Source organism: Bombina bombina, chromosome 4 (genome assembly GCF_027579735.1).
Source record: "Bombina bombina isolate aBomBom1 chromosome 4, aBomBom1.pri, whole genome shotgun sequence".
NCBI classification, from domain to species: Eukaryota; Metazoa; Chordata; class Amphibia; order Anura; family Bombinatoridae; genus Bombina; species Bombina bombina.
The window spans coordinates 970,838,178-970,862,891 of NC_069502.1; the positions used below are offsets into that span (position 1 = coordinate 970,838,178).

At 39.2% G+C, this 24,714-nt stretch overlaps 1 protein-coding gene across 1 annotated transcript in view; it reads left to right on the forward strand.

Moving 5' to 3' along the window:
• The window catches only part of CFAP61 (cilia and flagella associated protein 61), an 854,500-nt gene that overhangs the window by 307,598 nt on the left and 522,188 nt on the right, over positions 1–24,714 (forward strand). The window contains exons 15-16 of the mRNA XM_053712009.1: positions 1,126–1,332; positions 18,246–18,380. Coding sequence (XP_053567984.1) covers positions 1,126–1,332; positions 18,246–18,380 — 342 coding nt within the window. The remainder of the gene's footprint in view (positions 1–1,125; positions 1,333–18,245; positions 18,381–24,714) is intronic.

A 24,714-nucleotide genomic window follows, 5' to 3' on the forward strand; every position in this document is an offset into this window, starting at 1 on the left:
GTATTTTTGTAAGTATTGGTGATTGTAAAATATTTGCATTTGTTTTTTTAGGGTAAAGTTGTCTTGCTGGATAAAACAAAAGATGTCTGGTGGGGTTGGCCCTGGGGCTGGGCATTGGTTGTGACCTATATTTAGCCCTAATATGCAAAATTCATAACGATTCTACTGAGCTTCCTAAGTATCTCATCTTGAGATCACGTCTCGCTATTTCAATGCTGCTAAAGTTGTCTTATTTTAATTTTATTTTTATTTCTCTTTAACTGTTTTTAGTGTATGTAGGAGCATGCTGTTCCATAGACAGAGGTTTTTTTTGTTAAAGGGACAGTCTAGTCAAAATTAAACTTTCATGATTTAGATAAGGCATGTAATTTTAAACAACCTTCCAATTCACTTTTACCATCAAATTTGCTTTGTTCTCTTGGTTTTCTTAGTTGAAAGCTATACCTAGGTAGGCTCATATGCTAATTTCTAAGCCCTTGAAGGCCGCTTCTTATTTCAATGCATTTTTACAGCTAGAGGTTATTAGTTCACATGTGCCATATAGAAAATATTGTGCTCACACCCGTGGAGTTACTTATGAGAGGGCACTGAATGACTAAAATGCAAGTCTCTCAAAAGAACTGAAATAAGAGGGCAGTCTGCAAAAGTTTAGATAGAAGGTAATCACAGAGGTAAAAAGTATATTTTTTATAACTGTGTTAGTTATGCAAAACTAGGGAATATGTGAAAAAAGGATTATCTATCTTTTTAAACAATAACAATTCTGGAATAGACTGTCCCTTTAAGTGAGTTTTTGAAAAAGTTTCTGTGCTGCTGATGACTTTCATAGCCAAATGTGTTCAATGCATTAAGAGGTGAAAGGGTTACAAGATAAATACTGCTGGAATGGAAGGTCACTGGCAAGTCACATATGTGAGGAGGGATAGGTACAAATCTTTTATGATTTCTACAATGTTTAAGTTGTCTAGTCCCATTGCTTATGGCAAATGCTTATGGTATATAGCAAATGAAAATAAACCCACACATACTGTATTTTCCTGCTGTATCACAAGATGTCCCCACATATTATTCTAATTATTGGAGTAGAAGATCTGACTCTTTTTAACTATTTCATTACTATTTCAGGACATTGAGTATATTCGGTCACATTACAACATTGAAGATTTTATTTACTTTAACCACCATCAACGAGAGGAGCACGGCCATCTTCACCACCATGTCCTAAACCCTATATTTAGTCACTATGGCAAGCATTTCCTGAAAGAAATTCTACGGTTATCTCACAAGTCTTCTCTCTATTATCCAATAAATCCATCTTATGAAAAAAATCAAGTAAGTATGGACATTTAACTTATTTTCAGTTCTGCTATCCAACTCTTTGCAGGTCCAGGTGGCACAAATGACTAACCGAGGGCTGCCCAAACTATTGGCCATGGGCCACATCTGGTTCTTCAGGAATTTTAGTGTAACCCTCAAACACTAAAGGAATAGTCTAGTCAAAATTAAACTTTCATGATTCAGATAAAGCATGCAACGTTAAAACTTGCAACTTTCTAATTTACTCCTATTATCATTTTTTTTCTTTGTTCTCTTGGTATCTTTATTTGAATGTAAGCTTAGGAACCGGCCCATTTTTAATTGAGCACCTGGGTAGCATTTGCTGATTGGTGGCTACATTTAGACCCCAATTAGAAAGTGCTACCCAGGTGGTGTACCAAAAATGGGCTGGCTCCTATGCTTACATTCTTGCTTTTTCAAATAAAGATACCAAGAGAACAAAGAAAAATTGATTATAGGAGTAATTTTTAAAATTGCATGCTCTATCTGAATCATGAAAGTTTAACATTGGCTAGACTATTACTTAAGCAAAAACAGACATCAGTAATTTGTTGCTAAAAATTAATTCCATACTTCTTATGAGGTAACTAGGCATGCATATTCACACAGCTTTGTTAATTTGAGTAGTATATGCAGTTACATTAAACTCATCAATAGTAACTACTCTCCTATGTAAGTTGTAACTAAAAAAATGTTTATAATCTAATTTTATTTGGGGCGCTAATTTTTAGCATTAATGTGAGAGTGATATAATGTGGCTCCTGACCAATCCCATTATTAGCGACCGGCCTTCCATACAAAACATTTTGGACACCCTGGTTTAACCCTTATGAATATGAAAGTGTTTTCAAGTAGACTTGGTTTTGAGTAAAACTAAAAATAATTGATATATACCTTTCATTTTATGGTCAGACTTAGTTATAATATCAGCTCAGACTCACTGTCGCATGCTGCAAGTGATGGAATCACTCTGCTCCAAGTAGGTCCAACAGGTCTGCTGCACTTGGCTAGTGTTTACGATAATATTATGTTGGAAATTATAACATTAGTATGAGTGTATGAGGATACAATTCAAAAGGGAGATGATAAGATGGTGGAAACAATGGAACAAAAATAGTATGATGCAAAAGAAGTCAAAGTAAAGAAGTAAGGAAACAATGATACAAAGAGAAAGTAGTCATTTGAGAAAGAGAATGTGGGTGACATGGCTGAAAAACTGATTAAAGGGCAGATCACAATCATTTAGAAAAATTTATTAAAGGCCTGATTGCGCCTGAACGATAAGGTGTTCATCCTCGGGGGTTTGCACTCGTCTGGCTTACCGCTGGTATTACAAGTTGAAAGTAAATGTGATTGGGATTTATGCTAGAAGGATTACGTTTTCTCCGAGCTCTGTTAACTGTTTCGTGAATCATAAAAGTTGCACAAAACACATCAAAAATACATTACAAGATATAGTTACACTCACAATAACATCATCTAATAAAAATAATATTGCACACAAAAGTTATAAAGGCTCAAATATATGAGATCTCAGGTGTAAGGAAAAAAGGGAAGGTTAAGGGCTTTAACATAGAGATACATACATATACATGTGTAAAGATATATATGTATGTATATATGTCTGCATATATATTTATGTATTTATATGTGTATATATGTATTTACAGACATTTATACACATATAAACACATAAATACATATGTACACATATATAGACGTACAGTATATATAAGTGTACTGAAACACTTTGCAGTTAAAGGGACACTAAACCCAAAATGTTTCTTTCATGATTGAGGTAGAGAATACAGTTTTAAACAACACCCCAATTTACTTCTGTTATCTAGTTTGCTTTAATACTTAGATATACTTTGTTGAAGAAATAGCAATGCACATGGGTGAGCCAATCACACGAGACATATATGTGCAGCCACCAATCAGAAGCTACTAAGTCTATCTAGATATGCTATTCAGCAAAGGATATCAAAAGAATGAAGCAAATTAGATAATAGAAGTTAATTAGAAAAGTTATATCAAATTACTTGCTCTTTCTAACTCACAAAAGAAAAAATTGGGGTTTCATGTCCCTTTAAGTTAAGGAAAACATGTGAAATTATATTTATACAATATTTACATTTAATAAAGTTTTATACTGTGTATTTACTGTAATTATTTCACATTCCATGTGCTAAGTATTTTTAAATAGATATTCCTATATATATCTGTATATAGCTATACCTATATATAATCATGTGTATGTGTGTATATATATATATATATATATATATATATATATATATATATATATATATATATAGGTATAGATATATATTGTACCAAAATACCAACATATATATGTCTATGTTAAGAACATTGGAATCTGAAATATTCATATCTATATGTTGGGTTAGCACACATGAGAATTTGTGATTGGGTTTGTGCAGGAGTGTATTTGCTCCATTGATTTCTATGGTAGGAATATGTGAACGCAATATTCTAACTTCGGCTTTTTGCACTCATCGGGTTAGTGTGAGAGTGAAAACGGTTTACTTCAACTCATAATATGAGCACAATCAGACAAGCGCAAAAATCTTACTTCTAGCGCAGTTCACGCTCGCGTGGGAGCGTTAATTAGCGCACCAGTTGTAATCTGGCCCTAAATATTTTTCTACAGATAACTACCATTATAGTCTATGGGATTTTTCTATGTATGTCATTTGCTAAGTTCTTCTAAAAGATTGTGATCAACCCCTTAGTTGGAAGAAAGTGATGTGATTTAATAAAAACACACTGTTAAAGGTAAATCAGTTAATAGAAAAGAAACAAAGGTTCCAAACCACTGAATAAATAGTGCAAAGCTAGCGAATACCAGTTATTAGTCTTGTTCCCATATAGGGCACCTATTATATTAAACATACAGATCCACATCTAATTCCTTGTTTAATCCAGAGGGATGATGGGAGTTCAAGGTGAATATTAAGAACACCACTTTTTGATCAACGATCTTCTCTCTATCACCCCCCAAATGGCCTTATAAATATACAGTTTATGCTTTTTACAAAACCCAAATTTCTCCAACATTGGTGTGTCCGGTCCACGGTGTCATCCATTACTTGTGGGATATTCTCCTCCCCCACAGGGAAAGGCAAGGAGAGCACACAGCAAGAGCTGTCCATATAGTCCCTCCCAGGCTCCGCCCCCCCCAGTCATTCTCCTTGCCGCTCTGAACAAGTAGCATCTCCTCGGGGATGGTGAGGAGTTTGTGGTGTTTAGTTGTAGTTTTTTATTCTTCTATCAAGAGTTTGTTATTTTAAAATAGTGCTGGTATGTACTATTTACTCTGAAACAGAAAGAGATGAAGAGTTCTGTTTGTGAGAGGAATATGATTTTAGCAGCAGTTACTAAAATCGTTTGCTGTTTCCACATAGGACTGTTGAGATGAGATAACTTCAGTTGGGGGAAACAGTTAGCAGGCTCTTCTGCTTAAGGTATGACTAGCCATTTTCTAACAAGACTGTGTAATGCTGGAAGGCTGTCATTTTTCCCTCATGGGGATCGGTAAGCCATTTTCTTAGTCTCAAACAGAATAAAGGGCTTATTATGGGCTATAAACTGGTAGACACTTTTAGGGGCTAAATCGATTGCTTTATTTAAGTATTATATGCAGTTTGAAGTTGTATTTCACACTTTTATAACATTGGGGAACGTTTTTAGCACCAGGCACTTGTTAAGACACCTTCCCAGTCAGGAAGGGCCTTTCTCTGTAGTAGGCAGAGCCTCATTTTCGCGCCATTACTGTGCAGTTAATTTTGAGTTCAGTACATGCAGCTGCATGTGTGAGGGTCTGGAATCCACTAAAAACGTTCCTAGAAGGCTTCATTTGGTATCATATACCCCCCTGGGATTGGTGAAGTTGCAGCAAAGGCTGTGGCTGGGACTGTAAGGGGGTTAAAATTAAAAACGGTTCCGGTTTCCACATTTTAAGGGTTAACAGCTTGAAAATTGGGGTGCAATACTTTGAATGTATTAAGACACTGTGGTGAAAATTTGGTAAAGATTGGATAATTCCTTCCTAGTTTTTCACATATTCAGTAATAAAGTGTGCCCTGTTTAACATTTAAAGAGACAGTAACGGTTTTGTTTTAAAACGGTTTTTGTGCTTTATTAACCAGTTTAAGCCTGTTTAACATGTCTGTACCTTCAGATAGATCATGTTCTGTATGTATGGTAGCCAATGTGCTTCCCCCTTCAAATATAGTGTGATAATTGTGCCATAGCGTCCAAACAAAGTAAGGACAGAACTGTCACAAATTGTAAAGTTGCCCAGGATGATTCCTCAGATGAAGGAAGTAGACATAGTTCTACATCATCTCCTTCTGTGTCTATACCAGTTATGCCCGCGCAGGCGACCCCTAGTACTTCTAGCGTGCCAATGCTTGTTACTATACAGTAATTGACGGCAGTAATGGATAACTCCATAGCTAATATTTTATCCAAAACGCCAGCATTTCAGAGAAAGCGCGATTGCTCTGTTTTAAACACTGTAGAGCAGGAGGGCGTTGATGATAATTTTTCTGTCATACCCTCACACCAATCTGAAGTGGCAGTGAGGGAGGGTTTGTCAGATGGGGAAATTTCTGATACAGGAAGAATTTCTCAGCAGGCAGAACCTGATGTTGTGACATTTAAATTTAAATTAGAGCATCTCCGCACATTACTTAAGGAGGTGCTATCTACTCTGGATGATTGTGACAATCTGGTCAACCCAGAAAAATTGTGCAAGATGGACAGTTCCTTGAGGTCCCGGTGCACCCTGATGCTTTTCCGATACCTAAACGGGTGGCGGACATAGTGAATAAGGAGTGGGAGAAGCCAGGCATACCTTTTGTCCCTCCTCCTATATTTAAGAAATTGTTCCCTATGGTCGACCCCAGGAAGGACACATGGCAAACAGTCCCTAAGGTCGAGGGGGAGTTTTCTACTCTAGCCAAGCGCACGACCATTCCTATTGAGGACAATTGTGCTTTCAAAGATCCTATGGATAAAAAATTGGAGGGTTTGCTTAAAAAGATTTTTGTACAGCAAGGTTACCTCCTTCAACCTATTTTGTGCATTATTCCTGTCACTACAGCGGCGGGGTTCTGGTTCGAGGAACTGGAAAAGTCGCTCAGTAGGGAGACTCCGTATGAGGAAGTCATGGATAGAATTTACGCACTTAAGTTAGCTAATTCCTTTATTTTAGACGCCGCTTTGCAGTTAGCGAGGTTAGCGGCAAAAAATTCAGGGTTTACAATTGTGGCGCGCAGAGCGCTCTGGCTAAGAATAAGTCCAATTTTCGTTCCTTTCGTAATTTCAGGAACGGACCGGCTTCCAATTCGGCAGCCTCTAGACAAGAGGGTAACGCTTCCCAGACTAAACCAGCTTGGAAATCAATGCAAGGCTGGAACAAGGGTAAACAGGCCAAGAAGCCTGCTGCTGCTACCAAGACAGCATGAAGAGGTAGCCCCCGATCCGGAACCGGATCTAGTAGGGGGCAGACTCTCTCTCTCTCTTTGCTCAGGCTTGGGCAAGAGATGTTCAGGATCCCTGGGCACTAGAAATAGTCTCTCAGGGTTATCTTCTAGAATTCAAGGAACTACCCCCAAGGGGAAGGTTCCACATGTCTCACTTATCTTCAAACCAAGTTAAGAGACAGGCATTCTTACATTGTGTAGAAGACCTGTTAAAGATGGGAGTGATACACCCAGTTCCAACTGTGGAACAAGGTAAGGGGTTTTACTCAAATCTGTTTGTAGTTCCCAAAAAAAGAGGGAACTTTCAGACCAATTCTGGATTTAAAAATTCTAAACAAATTTCTCAGAGTGCCATCGTTCAAAATGGAAACTATTCGAACGATTTTACCTACAATACAGGAGGGTCAATTTATGACTACCGTGGATCTAAAGGATGCGTATCTGCATATTCCTATCCACAAAGATCATCATCAGTTCCTAAGGTTCGCCTTTCTGGACAAACATTACCTATTGTGGCTCTCCCATTCGGACTAGCCACTGCTCCAAGGATTTTCACAAAGGTGCTCGGGTCCCTTCTAGCGGTTCTAAGACCCAGGGGCTTTGCAGTGGCACCTTACTTGGACGACATCCTAATTCAAGCGTCGTCTCTTTCAAAGACAAAGGCTCACACAGACATTGTTCTAGCCTTTCTCAGATCTCACGGGTGGTAGGTGAACATAGAAAAAAGTTCCCCGTCTCCGTCAACAAGAGTCCCTTTCTTGGGAACAATAATAGATTCTTTAGAAATTAAGATTTTCCTGACAGATGTCAGAGAGTCAAAGCTTCTAAACGCTTTTCAAGTTCTTCACTCTGTTTCTACGGCCTTCCATAGCTCAGTGCATGGAAGTAGTAGGGTTGATGGTTGCAGCAATGGACATAGTTCCTTTTGCGCGAATTCATCTAAGACCATTACAACTGTGCATGCTCAAACAGTGGAATGGGGACTATACAGACTTGTCTCCAGTGATTCAAGTAGATCAGAAGACCAGAGACTCACTCCGTTGGTGGCTGACCAGGATCACCTGTCCCAGGGAATGAGCTTCCGCAGACCAGAGTGGGTCATTGTCACGACCGACGCCAGTCTATTAGGCTGGGGCGCGGTCTGGGATTCCCTGAAAGCTCAGGGTCTATGGTCTCGGGAAGAGTCTCTTCTACCGATAAACATTCTGGAACTGAGAGCGATATTCAATGCTCTCCGGGCTTGGCCTCAACTAGCAAAGGCCAGATTCATAAGATTCCAATCAGACAACATGACGACTGTTGCTTACTTCAACCATCAGGGGGGAACAAGGAGTTCCCTGGCGATGAGAGAGGTGACCAAGATCATCAAATGGGCGGAGGATCACTCCTGCCACCTGTCTGCGATCCACATCCCAGGAGTGGAAAACTGGGAGGCGGATTATCTGAGTCGTCAGACCTTTCATCCGGGGGAGTGGGAACTCCACCCGGAGGTGTTGACCCAATTATGGGGCATTCCAGACATGGATCTGATGGCGTCTCGTCAGAACTTCAAGGTTCCTTGCTACGGGTCCAGATCCAGGGATCCCAAGGCGACTCTAGTGGATGCATTAGTGGCGCCTTGGATTTTCAACCTACCTTATGCGTTTCCACCGTTCCCTCTCATTCCCAGGCTGGTAGCCAGGATCAAACAGGAGAAGGCCTCTGTGATTTTGATAGCTCCTGCGTGGCCACGCAGGACTTGGTATGCAGACCTGGTGAATATGTCATCGGCTCCACCATGGAAGCTACCTTTGAGACAGGATCTTCTAGTACAAGGTCCATTCGAACATCCAAATCTAGTTTCTCTCCAGCTGACTGCTTGGAAATTGAACGCTTGATTTTGTCTAAGCGTGGGTTTTCGGATTCTGTGATAGATACCCTGGTACAAGCCAGAAAACCTGTGACTAGAAAGATTACCATAAAATATGGAAAAGATATATCTGTTGGTGTGAATCCAAGGGATTCTCATGGATTAAGATTAAAATTCCTAGGATCCTTTCCTTTCTCCAAGAAGGTTTGGATAAGGGATTATCAGCGAGTTCTCTAAAAGGACAGATTTCTGCTTTATCTGTCTTGTTACACAAACGACTGGCAGCTGTGCCAGATGTTCAAGCTTTTGTTCAGGCTTTGGTCAGGATCAAGCCTGTTTACAGACCCTTGACTCCTCCCTGGAGTCTAAATTTGGTTCTTTCAGTTCTTCAAGGGGTTCCGTTTGAACCCTTACATTCCATAGATATCAAGTTGTTATCTTGGAAGGTTCTGTTTTTGGTTGCTATTTCTTCTGCTAGAAGAGTTTCTGAATTATCTGCTCTGCAGTGTAATCAGCCCTATCTGGTGTTCCATTCAGATAAGGTTGTTTTGCGTACTAAACCTGGTTTCCTTCCAAAGGTTGCTTCCAACAAGAATATTAACCAGGAAATAGTTGTGCCTTCCTTGTGTCCGAATCCAGTTTCAAAGAAGGAACGCTTGTTTCACAATTTAGATGTAGTCCGTGCTTTAAAGTTCTATTTAGAAGCAACAAAGGATTTCAGACAAACGTCTTCTCTGTTTGTCGTTTATTCTGGCAAGAGGAGAGGTCAAAAAAGCTACTGCTACCTCTTTCCTTTTCGCTGAAAAGCATCATACGATTGGCTTACGAGACTGCCGGACGGCAGCCTCCTGAACGAATCACAGCTCACTCTACTAGGGCTGTGGCTTCCACATGGGCCTTCAAGAACGAGGCTTCTGTTGATCAGATATGTAAGGCAGCGACCTGGTCTTCTCTGCACACTTTGTCCAAATTCTACAAATTTGATACTTTTGCTTCTTCGGAGAGAGGTTTTGCAAGCCGTGGTGCCTTCTGTTTAGGTAACCTGATTTGCTCCCTCCCTTCATCCGTGTCCTAAAGCTTTGGTATTGGTTCCCACAAGTAATGGATGACACCGTGGACCGGACACACCAATGTTGGAGAAAACAGAATTTATGCTTACCTGATAAATTACTTTCTCCAACGGTGTGTCCGGTCCACGGCCCGCCCTGGTTTTTTAATCAGGTTTGAAGAATTTCTTTCTCTATACACTACAGTCACCACGGCACCCTATAGTTTCTCCTTTTTTTCTCCTAACCGTCGGTCGAATGACTGGGGGGGCGGAGCCTGGGAGGGACTATATGGACAGCTCTTGCTGTGTGCTCTCCTTGCCTTTCCCTGTGGGGGAGGAGAATATCCCACAAGTAATGGATGACACCGTGGACCGGACACACCGTTGGAGAAAGTAATTTATCAGGTAAGCATAAATTCTGTTTTTTCTTTTGTGATTCAGATAGAGCATGCACTTTTAAACAACTTTCTTATTACTTTTTACTATCAAATTTGCTTCATTTTCTTGGTACAATTTTTTGAAGGAGCAGCAATGCATTACTGAGAGCTAGCTGAACACATCTAAGGCTAGATCTAAGGCTAGATTATGAGTGGAGCATTAAGTGTAGCGCACGGGCAATAAGTGGTATATTGTGGCTCTTTGCACGTCAGAAATAGCGCATATCTTACAGACTTGAAAGTAAACACGTTCACTTGAGCGCAATCAAATTTAACATGCATTGAATTAGCGTGACTTTAGAGCTCTGGTTAACTGTTACGCAAGACAAAAAAGTTCCACAAAAAAAACATCAAAACATATAAAAGTACAGTTACACTCATAATAACACTAACAATTATTTAAAAAAAAATATTGCAATAAAAAGTTATAAAGACTCAAAGATGCGAAGTCTCAGGTGTTAGCCTGCAAAGGGCTTTAACATAGAGATACATATTCCAATGTTCTGCACTTACAGGATAATGTCCTTTTTAGTAAATACATACATATAATATATATATATATATATATACCTATACCTGTATATCTATTCCTATAGATATATAGGTAGAGATATGTATTTTACATGAACAGTATCATATATATATATATATATATATTTAACCCCTTAAGGACCAAGGGCATATAGGGTACGTCCTACAAAAACTGTCACTTAATGACCAAGGACTGTACATCCTCAGGGTTTTTTAGCACTGGAAGCGATCGTGGCCCTCTCAGCATCGGCAAGCGATGGTGCTGATATTGTTGGTGGGTGGGAGCCATAGCAGGGCGGCCCATCGTGGGTTGATATCCGGATCCTGTTGCCTCTGTGCTTCCCGGAGGGGGGGGGGGGTTGGAGCGTACATTTAGTATTAGCATAGAAGTCAATGGAGGGAGAGGGAGGGGAAAAAATATTTGGGAAGGGATCTGGGAGGGGGAGGGTGGGTAGGGTATTAAGGGTGGGCAGCTACACTACAGAAATGGGGGGGTTCAGACAAAAAGGGAAGATTTTGTAGTAAATGGGTACTGGCAGACAGCTGCCAGTACCTAAGATGGCGGCCAATAGGTTGAGGGGGAGGCTTAGAGAGCTGTTTGTGGGGGATCAGGGAGGTTGGGGGTAATCGGGGATCCTACACTAAAGATAAAATATATATATATATATATATATATATAAACTTTATTTTTATATTGGCAGACTTTCTGCCAGTACTTAAAATGGCGGTGACATTTGTTAGGTGGAGGTGGGAAGAGAACTGTTTGAGGGGCGTCAGGGAGGGATCAGAGGGTGCGATGTGTCAGGTGGGAGGCTGATCTCTACACTAAAGCTAAAATTAACCCTACAAGCTACCTAATTAACCCATTAACTGCTGGGCATAATACAAGTGTGGTGCGCAGCGGCATTTAGCGATCTTCTAATTACCAAAAAGTAATGCCAAAGCCATATATGTCTGCTATTTCTTAACAATGGGGATATCAGTGAAGCATTTATAACCATTTGTGCCATAATTGCACAAACTGTTTGTAAATAATTTCAGTGAGAGTCCTAAAAGTAATGAAAAAGTTTAGTTTTTTTTTTATTTGATCGCATTTGACGTTGATATGATTGCATGAAATATACCAAAATAAGCCTACATCAATACTTTGGGTTGTCTACTAAAAAGAAAAATATACATGTGAAGGGTTATTCAGGGATTCCTGACAGATATCAGTGCTACAATGTAACTATCGCTAATTTTGAAAAAGAAAATGGTTTGGAAATAGCTGCTACTTGTACTTATTGCCCTATAACTTGCAAAAAAAGCAAAGAACATGTAAACATTGGGTATTTCGAAACTAAGCCCAAAATTTAGAAACTATTTAGCATAGGTGTTTTTTGGTGGTTGTAGATGTGTAACGGATTTTGGGGGTCAACATTAGAAAAAGTGTGGGGTTTTTTCCATTTTTTCATCATATTTAATAAAAAATTTTATAGTAAATTATATGATATGATGAAAATAATGGCATCTTTAGAAATTCCATTTAATGGCGAGACATACAGTATATGTGTTGGTACAGTAAATGAGTAAGAGGAAAATTACAGCTAAACACAAACACAGCAGAAATGTAAAAATAGCCCTGGTCCTTAAGGGTAAGAAAATTGAAAAATGGTCTGGTCACTAAGGGATCAATATTAAAAACTACATTATTTTCTATGTGAAGAACATACAAATGTAAAATATGTGTTTTATGCAATGGATTTTGAGATTTAGATTTATTCAGTTGGGTTAGCGCACATGAAAATGTTGTAATCTTAAGGCGCGTTATTGAAATACTACATATAAAATATGTACTATATTTAAAAAATGTATAATAATTACTGTAAAATATATAAATTCTATGGATTATTAAAGGGATACTAAACCCAAATTTTTTCTTTCATGATATTTATTTAAAAAGCAGGAATTTAAAGCTTAGGAGCCATCCCATTTTAGGTTCAGCACCCTGGATAGCGCTTGCTTATTGGTGGCTACATTTAGCAAACCAATAAGCAAGCATAACCCAGGTTCTGAACATAAAATGGGCTGACTCTTAAGTTTTACATTCCTGCTTTTTAAATAAAGATAGCAAGAGAACAAATAAAAATTGATAATTGGAGTAAATTAGAAAGTTGCTTAAAGTTGCATGCTCTATCTGAATTTAAGAAAAAAAATGAGTTTAGTGTCCCTTTAAGACTGTTTTACAGTATGTTTAATCATTTTTAATGTTTTATATGTAATATTTCAATAACGTGCCTTAAAATGTCATGTGCGCTAACCCGATCGCAAAATTTGATGGGCAAAATGCATATTTTACATTCCTATTATCTTCACATAGAAAACAATGTACTTATTATTCTTAAATATATATTTATATATATATATATATATATATATATATATATTTGATACAGTTCATGTAAAATAGATACCTCTTCCTATACATCTATACGAATAGATATATAGGTATAGGTATATATAGAAATATGTTTTTAAGAATTAATGGAACATATTCTGCTATGTGAAGAACAATGGAATGTGAATATATGTGGTTGGGTTAGTGCATGAGTATGGGTGTTATTTTTTTTCACGCTCCATTGATTGCTATAGGAGAAGAAGTTAACGCAGTCGTAATATGGTTTATTGTAAGCGTTGGGTTTATGAAACCCGACGTAAGCAAAAAGCTTCCGTCTATCAAAGTTAATGTAGGAGCGCTAAATAGTGCTCCATTCTAGCTCCTAGTGAGACAATCACAAGAGACAAATGTGTGCAGGCACCAATCATCAGGTAGCACACAGTAGTGAAGGATATGTACATATTCTTTTTCAAGTACATTTGAAAATAGAAGTGAATTTAAACTTTTCTTAAAATGACATGCTGAATCACATTTATGCAGTATTAATATTCGTCTAGATTACGAGTTGTGCGTTAGGGTACGCCCGCTGGTATTAAGAGTCTTGAAGGTTTAGGTGTACCGCACACTTCTTTGGCCTTACCGCAAAACGACTTACGTAAACTTTGTAAAGTCTTTTTTCTATGGGACTTCCATAGCGCTGATATTACGAGTCTGTCCTGGGAGGCCAAAAAGTGAGCGGTACAACCTACCCTGTCAAGATCCCTAACGCATTAAAAAGTCAGTAGTTAAGAGTTTTATGGTACAACGCTGTAACATAAAACTCATAACTAAAGTGCTAAAAAGTACACTAACACCCATAAACTACCTGTTAACCCCTAAACCGAGCCCCCCCCCCCGCATCGCAAACACTATAATAAAATTATTAACCCCTAATCTGCCGCTCCGGACACCGCCGCCACCTACATTTATATTTATGAACCCCTAATCTGCTGCCCCCAACATCGACACCAACATTATATTTATTAACCCCTAATCTGCTGCCCCCAATGTCGCCGCAACCTACCTACACTTATTAACCCCTAATCTGCCGCCCCCAACGTCGCCGCCACTATAATAAACATATTAACCCCTAAACCGCCGCACTCCTGCCTCACAAACATTAGTTAAATATTATTAACCCCTAATCTGCCATCCCTAACATCGCTGCCACCTACTTACATTTATTAACCCCTAATCTGCTGCTCCCAACGTCGCCGCCACTATATTAAAGTTATTAACCCCTAAACCTAAGTCTAACCCTAAACCTAACACCCACTAACTTAAATATAATTTAAATAAATCTAAATAAATATTCCTATCATTAACTAAATAATTCCTATTTAAAACTAAATACTTACCTATAAAATAAACCCTAAGCTAGCTACAATATAACTAATAGTTACATTGTAGCTAGCTTAGGGTTTATTTTTATTTTACAGGCAAGTTTGTATTTATTTTAACTAGGTAGAATAGTTATTAAATATTTATTAACTATTTAATAACTACCTAGCTAAAATAAATACAAAAGTACCTGTAAAATAAAACCTAACCTCAGTTACAATAACACCTAACACTACATTTAGCTCTTTTGTAGGCCCTAAGTTCCTAACCTAAAAACAAAACCCACCCAATACACCCTTAAAAAACCTAACTTACCAGGAGACGTCTGCATCCAAGCGGGCCGAAGTCCTCAACGAAGCCGGGAGAAATCTTCATCCAAGCCGGACGAAGTGGTCCTCCAGACGGGCAGAAGTCTTCATCCAGATGGCATCTTCTATCTTCATTCATCGCGTGGAGCGGGTCCATCTTCAAGACATCCGACGCAGAGCATCCTCTTCATCCGACGACTAAAGATGAATGAAGGTACCTTTAAGTGACGTCATCCAAGATGGCGTCCCTTAGATTCCAAATCGGAATTAAGGTAGAAAAAATCCTATTGGCTGATGCAATCAGCCAATAGGATTGAAGTTCAATCCTATTGGCTGATCCAATCAGCCAATAGGATTGAGCTCACATTCTATTGGCTGATTGGAACAGCCAATAGAATGGAAGCTCAATCCTATTGGCTAATTGGATCAGCCAATAGGATTGAAGTTCAAACCTATTGACTGATTGCATCAGCCAATAGGATTTTTTCTACCTTAATTCCGATTGGCTGATAGAATTCTATCAGCCAATCGGAATCTAAGGGACGCCATCTTGGATGACGTCACTTAAAGTTACCTTCATTCATCTTTAGTCGTCGGATGAAGAGGATGCTCTGCGTCAGATGTCTTGAAGATGGACCCGCTCCACGCCGGATGGATGAAGATAGAAGATGCCATCTGGATGAAGACTTCTGCCCGTCTGGAGGACCACTTTGTCCGGCTTGGATTAAGACTTCTCCTGGCTTTGTTGAGGACTTCGGCCCGGCTTGGATGAAGATGTCTCCCGGTAAGTCGATCTTCAGGGGGTTAGTGTTAGGTTTTTTTTAAGGGTGTATTGGGTGGGTTTTATTTTTAGGTTAGGGACTTTGGGCCTGCAAAATAGCTGCAATGCCCATCCAAATGCCCTTTTCAGGGCAATGGGGAGCTTAGGTTTTTTTAGATAGTATTTTATTTGGCGGGTTGGTTGTGTGGGTGGTGGGTTTTACTGTTGGGGGGGTTGTTTGTATTTATTTATTTTTTCAGGTAAAAGAGCTGATTACTTTGGGGCAATGCCCCGCAAAAGGCCCTTTTAAGGGCTATTGGTAATTTAGTTTAGGCTATTATTTTAGGTGTAATTAGTTTAAATATCTTGTAATTTGTTTATTATTTTCTGTAATTTAGTGTTTGTTTTGTACTTTAGCTAATTTAATTGATTTAATTGTTGTTAATTTAGTAAATTTATTTAATTATAGTGTAATGTTAGGTGTTATTGTAACTTAGGTTAGGTTTTATTTTACAGGTACTTTTGTATTTATTTTAGCTAGGTAGTTATTAAATAGTTAATAACTTTTTAATAACTATTCTACCTAGTTAAAATAAATACAAACTTTCCTGTAAAATAAAAATAAACCCTTACCTAGCTACAATGTAACTATTAGTTATATTGTAGCTATCTTAGGGTTTATTTTATAGGTAAGTATTTAGTTTTAAATAATTATTTAGTTAATGATAATAATATTTATTTAGATTTATTGTAATTATATTTAAGTTAGGGGGTCTTAGGGTTAGACTTAGATTTAGGGGTTAATAACTTTAATATAGTGGCGGCGACGTTGGGGGCGGCAGATTAGGGATTAATAAATAGTATGTAGGTGTCGGCGATGTTGGGGGCAGCAGATTAGGGGTTAATAATATAATATAGGTGGCGGTGGTGTCCAGAACGGAAGATTAGGGGTTAATAATTATTATGTAGGTGTCGACGATGTCGGAAGTGGCAGATTAGGGGTTAATAAGTGTTAGGGGTGTTTAGACTCAGGGTTCATGTTAGGGTGTTAGGTGTAAACATAAAATGTATTTCCCCATAGGAATCAATGGGGCTGCGTTACTGAGTTTTACGCTGCTTTTTTGCAGGTGTTAGACTTTTTCTCAGCCGGCTCTCCCCGTTGATTCCTATGGGGAAATCGTGCACGAGCACGTACGACCAGCTCATCGCTGACTTAAGCAGCGCTGGTATTGGAGTGCGGTAATGAGCAAAATTTTGCTCAAAGCTCACTTCTTGTCTTTTAACGACGGGTTTCTGAAATCTCGTAATACCAGCGCTGCATGTAAGTGAGCGGTGAGACAAAACTGCTTGTTAGCACCGCATAGCCTCTAACGCAAAACTCGTAATCTGGGCCATTGTCTTTCCTATTCCTTTAATATAACTTCATTTGAAATGTATTGCTACTGAAGAAGGGAAATTGGGATCATCATTATTTCCTATTCACTCCAATATAAACGTTTTTGAAAGAAATGTATATCATGTATATTGGAATTTGCGCCATAAAAGGACATTAGGCTCAAAATTTAATTTCCCTAAATTAGTGAATAAGTGAAAATTAATTCACATTAAAATATACATCCATTATTTATTTTGCTTGTTTTCTCGGTTAAATACTAAAATACTACTCATTGCTTTATAAATGGTGCGTTTCGTAAGTGCCCTAGAGAGAATGAAAGTCAAATTCTGTAACCTAAACATGTTGCAATATTACTTGAACCATATTACATAGTGATTGCTTAGAGCAGTACATAAACACTTTCACAGCTAGTTCTAATTGGTCCCAATTAAGCTAATATGACCAATCTGTGGATACATTTCTTTACCATATAGGAACTACTTAATGTCTTCTCCCACAGCTGTTTGGAAAGAAAACATTGTATATGTATGATTTGTTTACTGGACTGAATTTTCGCTTCTTGCAATCTTTTATTCCAGCTTGGCTATTACTAGAACATATATCTAAAATAATATTCAAATTTTCCAATTGAATGATCCTTTTAACTTTTATGGTGGTTTGACAAAAAAATGTATCTGATTGGATGATAGCAGCAACACTGTATTTGAATATATGATAGACGATGATTTACTGGGATCTGACATCAAGATCATTAAACTGTGACTCATGACACTGATAATATGTAATGCCTCACCGGTAGTTAAATTCATTTTTTTTTGTCATTGTTTATGGATCATCAGACATTGGTTTAGTTGGTTAAGACTGCCGGTTTACATTAAATGTTTAACTTGTCATTGTCACTTCATAAGTCATCATCTGCCCGATTTACAAAGGTTAAAAATAAGTGGATAGCTAAATCTAATGAGGTCAGACCCAGGTGATTTATGATTACTGCCGAGAAAATGTTTTCCTGGGAAAATACTTCTGCTGAAAATAAAATTGCCATAAACCAAGCCACTTGTTTATCCACCATTCCCACAGAGATGGTAATGTAATTACGCTCATAATTATCTTCATTAGTGGTGGGTATTATCTGAAATTCATTCCTTTGCTCTAGGAGTATGTTTATTTGCTGTTATTTTCCCATAACTCCTGCTCACATTTTGCCAAGGCTGTTAAGAATTTTGTGTTTGCTAAACTGTGCAGCCGACATCTGCGAAGCACAGAACTGACATTCTAAATGCTAAAGTGTAGATTACTGTCTTCCAGTTTAAGAATCCCTGTGCCCATTCGCTGACATCTGCCCTTCATTACATGGTTCCCGTGCGACCAAGACGACAGATTGTCTATCCTCTGGAAAAGCTTGGCATAAACGCTCCATCAAAACAAGTCTCGAAGGATCAGGTGCGTAACAGATGCCGCAGCAGGCACCATGCCAACCTCTACATGGTTTGGCAGATGGAATTACTGTCTAACTATTGAAAAGGCTGCTTCTTAATTACACAGGGCCTGGTGTTCATACCCTCACAAGTTAAGCCCCATTGATGCTTTGCTGTTTCCCAGCATTCAACGAGTGATTGTAAATTACACACCACAAATGGTCATGTATATTTCTACAAGAAAAATCAGATCCAGCAAAATACTATATTATTGTAAAAGTTATAGCACTAAATGAAGTATTTGACTGCATGTAATGGCTTGTTTGTTTAAATTCATTTAAAATTGGATTTTAGTTAATTTTATAATTGTCTATATATTCTTTATTTTGACAAATTATTTTTCCCCCTTTCTTGTTAAGGCATAACTCTAGAGCAAAAGTTGTGCATATCCAGTCACAGCAGTGTAAAAAGACAGCTTACAACCTAAACTATTACATTTTTTGGAGCGTTTAAAGAAAGCTGTGTGACAAATGCCTTTTTTTCCAGGCAAAACAGTCATTTCATTAGCATTTCACCTTAAAATAATATTGGGATGTGTTGCATAATGTTGCATTTTGCTTATATGTATATATTTACAGATATTAGATATTTGCCTTTATTGTCTAAGGCCAGGTTAAAAGGATAAAAGTTTTAACCAATGCATTTTTATCTCACTTTATATGAGCAGCACACCCTATTTTGGTAAGTGGTAAGCAGCAGTAGTTTGCTTATATTACAAGTCTGCTTGTAATATACGCAAACTACTTGTTGCGCTTGTGCTCCATCCAAAATATCGCTTTCTAATTTTGCACTTTTGAATACCAAGTATTTAGTTATCACTTGATATTGCACAAACAGGAAATGTGTATAGCAAAGAACTCAACTACTTGAGCAGAATTGTTGTGCTCCATCAGCTTAGTTTTGCAGCATTATCCAACCTGCATTTGAGTGCGTGCCCTCAATAAAATCTATTATGTGAGGGAAAGAACGCACTTGTGCTACTAGACATAAACGTTATAGCGTGTATTATACTACTGAGCACACAATGGCCCAGATTACAAGTGGCAAGCTAATTTTTTCTGTGTCTCCAGGAGCGGACTGAGCAGCCAGGCAAATAGGACCTTGGCCAGGGGCCCAGCATGTAGGGGCCCACAAATTGCATCTCCATAGCTCTTAGTGTGCTGCTTAAGCTGGGGCTGACAGCTCCCCTAAAAGTAACTAAGCAGTTAAGTGTGGGTTTAGATTGGGCCCTGGCCCCAGAGTGAGGGCCTTGTGTCTGTATGTGGGGTGTGTTGCTCTGGGGGCCCTAGAGTGTGGGGGGCCCTGTCTGGGGTCTGTCACTGTGAGGGCCATGGAGTGTGGGGTCTGGCCCTTGGAGGTTGGGGAGCCTGGTGGGGGCAGGGCAGAAAGTCTGCCATGCTCATTTGCATAAATGTGAATAATATTGGGTCAGTGTGAAACAGTGGAGGCCCTTCCCTAATTTTTGCCCAGGGCCCTTATTGGTCTCAGTCCACCCCTGTGTGTCTCTGCATGCTGTGGTCTTGCATGTATTATTTTGCATTTAGTAAAGTTGACCCTTATTTTTGAGTCACTCCTATAAACTGCCTTTTTTGTGTTATATGTGGATGTCTTTAATTTGAGACAAAGATAAACTACAAAAGTTGTGGCGCATTTAAAGCAACACATTTTGACAGTTATATCTAGTTTATAGTTGGGCAGGTGCACCTGAACTTTAGATTTAATAACATGATTTTCGGATTAATAATTATCAATCATATGAAATTGATTAAAGCATTATCTTCTCATACTGTCGTGGTAGCCTTTGAATCATTATTTGTTTTGTGGCATTTGGATAAAGTAGAGCATTCCCAGGAGACAGGCTTTATCCCATACAATGGCAAACTAAAGTTCATTTTCCTACAATACTTATTCACTAAACAAACCTTGGGACATTGTAACAAAAATTAAAACTTGACATTTTTTGATCCATTTAAAAAAAATAAAGCAACAATGAGATTAATGGGACATAAAACAAGTTGGGATAGAGACAAAATAATATAACATGTACTTTAATTACTTTACCTGCAAATTTATACTGCAGTGCCTCGCCAGTAACCCTTTCTTTTGCGTTTTCTGAATTTTAAAGCTCTAACTCAACCCCACACATTTCCTTCTATGGCTCCATCTATATCTATTGTTTGGTAGAATGCAAAAATTCATAGGGATTATCTGATGGAGCATGCCTAGAAGCTGTGAACTCAGTTGAAATGCAATGCCTCGGTCTAAACACTGATATGGGGGGGTGGAGTTGGCATCTCCAGGCAGCTTAGCTATGTAATTAATTTTGCTTATTTCTCCAACATTGGTGTGTCCGGTCCACGGCGTCATCCTTACTTGTGGGAATATCTCTTCCCCAACAGGAAATGGCAAAGAGTCCCAGCAAAGCTGGCCACACAGTCCCTCCCAGGCTCCGCCCACCCCAGTCATTCTTTTTGCCGTTGCACAGGCAACATCTCCACGGAGATGGTTAAGAGTTTTTTGGTGTTTAAATGTAGTTTTTTATTCTTCTATCAAGTGTTTGTTATTTTAAAATAGTGCTGGTATGTACTATTTACTCTGAAACAGAAAAGGATGAAGATTTCTGTTTGTGAGAGGAAGATGATTTTAGCAGACAGTAACTAAAATCGATTGCTGTTTCCACATAGGACTGTTGAGATGAAGTAACTTCAGTTGGGGGAAACAGTTAGCAGACTTTTCTGCTTAAGGTATGACTAGCCATATTTCTAACAAGACCATGTAATGCTGGAAGGCTGTCATTTCCCCTCATGGGGACCGGTAAGCCATTTTCTTAGTCAAGCAAACAGAATAAAGGGCTTAATATGGGCTATAAAACTGGAAGACACTTTTATGGGCTAAATCGATTGCTTTATTTGGGCATTTTATACATGTTTATGCTGATAATTCACATTTATAAACTTGGGGAACGTTTTTTAACGGCAGGCACTATGTTAGACACCTTTTCCAGTCAGGGAGGGCCTTCCCAGTTGTAGGCTGAGCCTCATTTTCGCGCCATTACTGCGCAGTTGTTTTTGAGAGCAAGACATGCAGATGCATGTGTGAGGATCTGAAAGTAGCTGGAAAAGTTTCTAGAAGGCGTCACTTGGTATCGTATTCCCCTCTGGGCTTGGTTAGGTCACAGCAAAGGCTATAGCTGGGACTGTATAGGGGTTAAATTTGTAAACGGCTCCGGTTCCGTTATTTTAGGGGTTAAAGCTCTGAAAATTGGTGTGCAATACTCTTAATGCTTTAAGACACTGTGGTGAAATTTTTGAACAATTCCTTCATACTTTTTCACATATTCAGTAATAAAGTGTTTTCTGTTTAAAATTTAAAGAGACAGTAACGGTTTTGTTTTAAAACGTTTTTTGTGCTTTATTGACAAGTTTAAGCCTGTTTAACATGTCTGTGCCTTCGGATAAGCTATGTTCTATATGTATGAAAGCCAATGTGTCTCCCCATTTAAATTTGTGTGATAATTGTGCCATAGCGTCCAAACAAAGTAAGGACAGTACTGCCACAGATAATGAAATTGCCCAAGATGATTCCTCAGATGAGGGAAGTAAACATGATACTACATCATCTCCTACTGTGTCTACACCAGTTTTGCCCACGCAGGAGGCCCCTAGTACATCTAGCGCGCCAATGATTATTACCATGCAACAATTGACGGCTGTAATGGATAACTCCATAGCAAATATTTTATCCAAAATGCCTACATATCAGAGAAAGCGCGATTGCTCTGTTTTAAACACTGAAGAGCAGGAGGGCGCTGATGATAATTGTTCTGTCATACCCTCACACCAATCTGAAGTGGCCATGAGGGAGGTTTTGTCAGATGGGGAAATTTCAGATTCAGAAAAAATTTCTCAACAAGCTGAACCTGATGTTGTGACATTTAAATTTAAATTAGAACATCTCTGCGCACTGCTTAAAGAGGTGTTATCTACTCTGGATGAGTGTGACAACTTGGTCATTCCAGAGAAATTATGTAAGATGGACAAGTTCCTAGAGGTTCCGGTGCACCCCGACGCTTTTCCTATACCCAAGCGGGTGGCGGACATAGTGAATAAGGAGTGGGAAAAGCCCGGCATACCTTTTGTTCCCCCCCCTATATTTAAGAAATTATTTCCTATGGTCGACCCCAGAAAGGACTTATGGCAGACAGTCCCTAAGATCGAGGGGGCAGTTTCTACTCTAAACAAGCGCACTACTATTCCTATTGAGGATAGTTGTGCTTTCAAAGATCCTATGGATAAAAAATTGGAGGGTTTGCTTAAAAAGATTTTTGTACAGCAAGGTTACCTTCTACAACCCATTTCGTGCATTGTTCCTGTCACTACAGCAGCGTGGTTCTGGTTCGAGGAACTAGAAAAGTCGCTCAGTAGAGAGACTCCATATGAGGAGGTTATGGACAGAGTTCACGCACTTAAGTTGGCTAACTCTTTTATTTTAGATGCCGCTTTGCAATTAGCTAGATTAGCGGCGAAAAATTCAGGGTTTGCAATCGTGGCGCGCAGAGCGCTTTGGCTAAAGTCTTGGTCAGCGGATGTGTCTTCCAAGACAAAATTGCTTAACATCCCTTTCAAAGGTAAAACTCTATTTGGACCAGAATTGAAAGAGATTATCTCAGACATCACTGGGGGAAAGGGCCACGCCCTTCCACAAGATAGGCCTTTCAAGGCCAAGAATAAGTCTAATTTTCGTTCCTTTCGCAATTTCAGGAACGGACCGGCCTCTAATTCTGCATCCTCTAAGCAAGAGGGTAATGCCTCACAACCCAAACCAGCCTGGAAACCGATGCAAGGCTGGAACAAGGGTAAGCAGGCCAAGAAGCCTGCTGCTGCTAACAAAACAGCATGAAGGAGTAGCCCCCGATCCGGGACCGGATCTAGTAGGGGGCAGACTCTCTCTCTTTGCTCAGGCTTGGGCAAGAGATGTTCAGGATCCCTGGGCACTAGAAATAGTTTCTCAGGGTTATCTTTTGGAATTCAGGGAACTACCTCCAAGGGGAAGGTTCCACATGTCTCACTTATCCTTAAACCAAATAAAGAGACAGGCGTTCTTACATTGTGTAGAAGACCTGTTAAAGATGGGAGTGATACACCCAGTTCCAATAAAGGAACAAGGAATGGGATTTTATTCAAATCTGTTCGTAGTTCCCAAAAAAGAGGGAACTTTCAGACCAATTTTGGATTTGAAGATCCTAAACAAATTTCTCAGGGTACCATCGTTCAAGATGGAAACCATTCGAACGATTCTACCCACTATCCAGGAAGGTCAATTTATGACTACCGTGGATCTAAAGGATGCGTACCTACATATTCCTATCCACAAAGAACATCATCAGTTCCTAAGGTTCGCCTTTCTGGACAAACATTACCAGTTTGTGGCCCTCCCATTCGGGTTAGCCACTGCTCCAAGGATTTTCACAAAGGTACTAGGGTCCCTTCTAGCGGTTCTAAGACCGAGGGGCATTGCAGTAGTACCTTACTTGGACGACATACAAGCTTCGTCCCTGTCAAAAGCAAAGGCTCATACAGACATCGTTCTGGCTTTTCTCAGATCACACAGATGGAAGGTGAACATAGAAAAAAGTTCTCTGTCTCCGTCAACAAGAGTTCCCTTCTTGGGAACAATAATAGATTCCTTAGAAATGAGGATTTTTCTGACAGAGGTCAGAAAGTCAAAACTTCTAAGCACTTGTCAAGTTCTTCATTCTGTTCCACGTCCTTCCATAGCGCAGTGCATGGAAGTAGTAGGGTTGATGGTTGCAGCAATGGACATAGTTCCTTTTGCACGAATTCATCTAAGACCATTACAACTGTGCATGCTCAAACAGTGGAATGGGGACTATACAGACTTGTCTCCAATGATTCAGGTAGATCAGAAGACCAGAGATTCACTCCGTTGGTTACTGACCCTGGACCATCTATCCCAGAGAATGAGCTTCCGCAGACCAGAGTGGGTCATTGTCACGACCGACGCCAGTCTAGTGGGCTGGGGCGCGGTCTGGGAATCCCTGAAAGCTCAGGGACTATGGTCTCGGGAAGAATCTCTTCTCTCGATAAACATTCTGGAACTAAGAGCGATCTTCAATGCTCTCAGGGCTTGGCCTCAGCTAGCAAAGGCCAGATTCATAAGATTCCAATCAGACAACATGACGACCGTTGCGTATATCAATCATCAGGGGGGAACAAGGAGTTCCCTGGCGATGAAAGAAGTGACCAAAATAATTCAATGGGCGGAGGATCACTCCTGCC